The sequence below is a fragment of the Rosa rugosa genome, chromosome 6 (assembly GCF_958449725.1).
Source record: "Rosa rugosa chromosome 6, drRosRugo1.1, whole genome shotgun sequence".
NCBI lineage: Eukaryota > Viridiplantae > Streptophyta > Magnoliopsida > Rosales > Rosaceae > Rosa > Rosa rugosa.
In genome coordinates, this window is record NC_084825.1 from 6,668,289 (window position 1) to 6,672,573 (window position 4,285).

At 38.2% G+C, this 4,285-nt stretch overlaps 1 protein-coding gene across 1 annotated transcript; it reads left to right on the forward strand.

Moving 5' to 3' along the window:
• The first annotated feature begins 1,384 nt into the window (after window positions 1–1,384).
• On the forward strand, window positions 1,385–1,840 carry LOC133716133 (secreted RxLR effector protein 161-like). The gene has a single exon (XM_062142868.1). The coding sequence runs from the start codon at window positions 1,385–1,387 to the stop codon at window positions 1,838–1,840; it is 456 nt and encodes a 151-aa protein (XP_061998852.1).
• The last annotated feature ends 2,445 nt before the right edge of the window (window positions 1,841–4,285 follow it).

Genomic DNA, 4,285 nt, shown 5'->3' on the forward strand with positions numbered 1-4,285 from the left:
TGAAAATATTAGTGAGACTAGAGTAATTGAAAAAAAGGGCTAAATACTGGTTACTACCCTATGGTTTAGGTCCAAAATCAATTCAGTCCCTGGACTTCTAATTTCATCAAAAACACCCATATACTTTCAATTTTGATCTAATAGGTCAAATTCGTTAATATTCTGCTATGGGTTCAACTTATAGTTGGATTATTTGATGAAAAACTTTTTATTTGATAGATTTCTAATAGTGAGACCCACTCCTAAATTGACTATGCATGCCATCTCAACACCACATCATAAAACATATGCCATATATGAGTCACGTCAACAAGTTAAATGACGCAATTATCGGAAGACTAACAGATTGGACCTATTAGATCAAAATTGAAACTGCAGGGGTGTTTTTGATGAAATTAGAAGTTTAGGGACTGAATTGATTTTGGACCTAAACCACAGGGTAGTAACCAGTATTTAGCCCTTGAAAATCCAATAGTTACTGCCATAGAAAATTCTAAAGACATAACAACTCTTTCAGTGACAGAACTAATAGGCTCTTTAGAAGCTTATGAAAAAAGATTGAGCAGTCGGAATGAAACTCCTATAGAGAGTGCATTCCAGTCTAAACTCAATCTACGATCTCAGAAATATAAAAAAGATGCAAAGTTGAATGAATCTTCTAGAGGAGGAGAAAGACCCAAAAATTGGGAAAATATAAAGGAGGCTAAGGAAAAAAGAAATTATCCTCCTTGTGGAATTTGTAAAAAGATTAATCATCGAGAAATAGATTGTTGGTTCTGGGGCAAACCAAAATGCCAAAACTGCAATAGATTCGGTCATATAGAGAAAAATTGTCAACTCAAGAAAAACCCCGAGCCAATTTTTCAGACGAGAATGTGGAGGACGAGCACCTCTTCTATTCTTGTCAAGCAGCTCAAAAGAAATGGAAAATTTACCAGCTTGATGTCAAGTCAGCATTTCTAAATGGAGAACTTGAAGAAGAAATCTATGTGGAGCAACCACAAGGTTTCATAAAGCTAGGAGGAGAAGACAAAGTGTTCAGATTGAAGAAAGCTCTATATGGGCTTAAGCAAACACCACGAGCATGGAACAGTCGCATTGACAAATACTTCATCAATGCCGGATTCAGGAGGAGCAGGAGTGAGCCAACACTCTGCACCAAAACTCAAGGTAACTCTATCCTCATCATCTCTTTATATATAGATGATCTAATTTATACTGGTGATAATGAAGATATTATTCAAGAATTCAAACGAGACATGATGTGGACATTTGAGATGAGCGATCTTGGCACTATTTTCTTGGTCTTGAGATAAACCAAGTAGAAAATGAAATCTTTATATGTCAAAAGAAGTATACAGAAAATCTTTTGAAAAAATTCTAGATGAATGGGTGCAAGGCCGTGGCTACTCCACTCATCACTAATGAGAGACTTCGAAAGGAGGATGGATCTCTTAAAGCAAATGCATCATGCTATAGAAGTCTCATTGGGAGCTTACTCTATTTGACTACTACTCGACCCGATATTATGTACACAACAAGTCTTCTATCAAGATTCATGCATAGTCCAAGTCAAATACATTATGGTGCGGCAAAAAGTATCTTAAGATATCTTCAAGGCACCATTAACTATGGTATCTGGTATCGGCCTACATCAAAATCAAAGCTGGTTGGCTATGATTCAGAACTGTTTGGCTACACAGACAGTGACTGGGCTGGATCAAAGGATGACATGAAAAGTACTTCAGGCTATGCATTCACAATCGGGTTTGGCATTTTCTCATGGTCTTTAAGAAAACAAGATACATTGGCTTTTCATCAGCTGAAGCAGAGTACGTAGCAGCGGCAAGCTCAGCATGCCAAGCAATATGGTTAAGAAGAATTTTTGAAGACATGGGAGAGCAACAACCAAATGCTACAATGATATTCAGCGACAATAAGTCAGCTATTGCAATGACGAAGAATCCGGTGTTCCATAACAGAACGAAGCACATCGATATCAAGCATCACTTCATAAGAGAAGCATCAACCAATAAAGAAATGAGCTGCAGTACTGCAACACAGAATTGCAACTAGCAGATATCTTCATGAAGACGCTGACAAGGTCAAGATTTGAAATGCTTCAAGGCATGCTCGGAGTAACACCAATGCGCATTAAGGAGGAGTGTTAAAATAAGTAATGCTTATTGGAGTGTTCTAAATTATTCTCAAATTAACTAGATTAGTCTAGAATAATCTTGAATTCATCATGTGTTGTGTTCTAGAATTATCCAATGCAGCAAGTATCATGCAAGTTGGAATTTAATAAATCAAGTTGTAGAAAAATCTAGTTGTCTAGAAGAATCATGAGGGAAAGATGGCTGGAACAAGTCGGTGGACTTGTTCTATATATATATATGTATGTTGTATTCAATTAAGCAATCAAGCAAGCAGGCAATTAATACACAAACCATCAATTAGCTCCTCTGTTTCGATTAAAGCCTTTGTTTCAACTAAACAACTCCTCCTCTATCTTAACTCAACCTTCTCCTCTGCTTCTAGCTAACAATCCTACACCTTGTCCTAAGCCTCAATGATCTAAACACTCTAAACTAATCAACCTTGCCATCTAAATCTGAAAACACTAGATGGAACAATGACTCTATGTTTTTGTATGACTAACAAGGCTTTGTAATTCAAACAGCTTAAGTAAGTAAGAAGAACACAAGAATTGCTGACGCAGTGTAAACCTCACCACTGAGGAAACATCACTGCGTGGCTTTTAACGTAGCAAACACGAGGAACAAATCCACTATTAAATCAAATTGTTACAAATCACAAGTCGTAGTATACAACACAACTACGTTACTAGCAGCATCGCTAACTTGCATACAATTTGAAACGCCTATACTGTAACTTCAAATCTATCAACGAGTCAATCTTTCTCTTTCTCCTTGTATCAAGGACTCACTGATCTCAAGTATGATATGTGAGAAAGGATGCTGTGAAATGGACAAATAGATATGAAGGAGAGTTTTTCCAGAAATCAGTTTGTGCAACACATGAAACAAAGTAAAAATTACCTAACCCGAAAACTCTGAAAAACAATGCAGTTTGAAAGACCTTTTATAGAGGAGTACAACTCCCCCTCAATCAAATATTTTCTTGTTACCAAAAACAAGATAAACATGGAAAGGTTTTTAAAATCGTTTTGAATATGCAATCAAATCTTTCCTAACCAAAATAAGTCAATATCTCAAATTGATATGCTTGTTGAAAACTCTTTAATGCAGATGAGAATATTGAATCAATCTAACCGATATGCATATCAATTTAAAATCATGCAAAATGATATGAAATGAATACCATATTTAACTCAAGATCAGTGAGGCGATTCTCCTTGTTCTTCTCTCCATGATCCGATTCTGCAATATTTTGTTTTCCTTGTGACCATGGGAAATCATGTATTGAATGGTAATAGCCCAATATACTTACAATCTCCCCCTTTGGGCATTCCCATTCAACACATGATTTTTCCATCTTTTTACCCTTCATGTTAGTTTTCACAGAAAGACACTAATTACTAACCAAAGGGTGCTACTTGGATATAGGAATCAGTTTCCATCCTTTTCCGATCCAAGTTACCAAATTAAAAATCACTTAATAATAATAATAAAAAGCATCCCAAAACAAAATATCCGTGCTTATGCACTTACAATCCCAAAATAAAATAACTTTTGTCCATCAAGAATAAAAATGCAGAAGCAGAAAAAAAAAAAAAAGAAGAAGATGAAAATTCTTTTACTTCTCCCCCTTTGAATGGGAAGGCACATCAAACTCCTCTAGCAGCTTGGTCACAGTGTCCTGATACTCCTCGCTGTCCATGGAACCCATGCTCTCCTCCGGTGCTGCTGCCTCCTGGACTGCAGTGGATGGACCAGGAGCGTCAAACCCAGGAGGGTGGCGCTGCACGGTCCGGATCTCCTTGGTGAGGTTTGTCAGGGCATGATGAGTACGAACAAGAAGAGAGTGCATGTCGTCCATGTCGGTAGTGAGGCATGCAATCCGCCAGTCAGCCACCAGAATGAAGTCACGAAGACTGTCCAGAGAGACAAGAGGATGAGGGACATCAGAAGGTACACCAGAAGAAGATGGACGACGAGGAGGACTCCGACTTCGTTCACGTTGCATGCCGGGATGGAGAATACCGGCTCTGGCAGCGGCCTGACGGCCGTCCTCTGGAGGAGGAACTCGCCGGTGTCCACCAAGACGAGTAGTGATCTTTGTGCGAACCATGGTGAGAGAA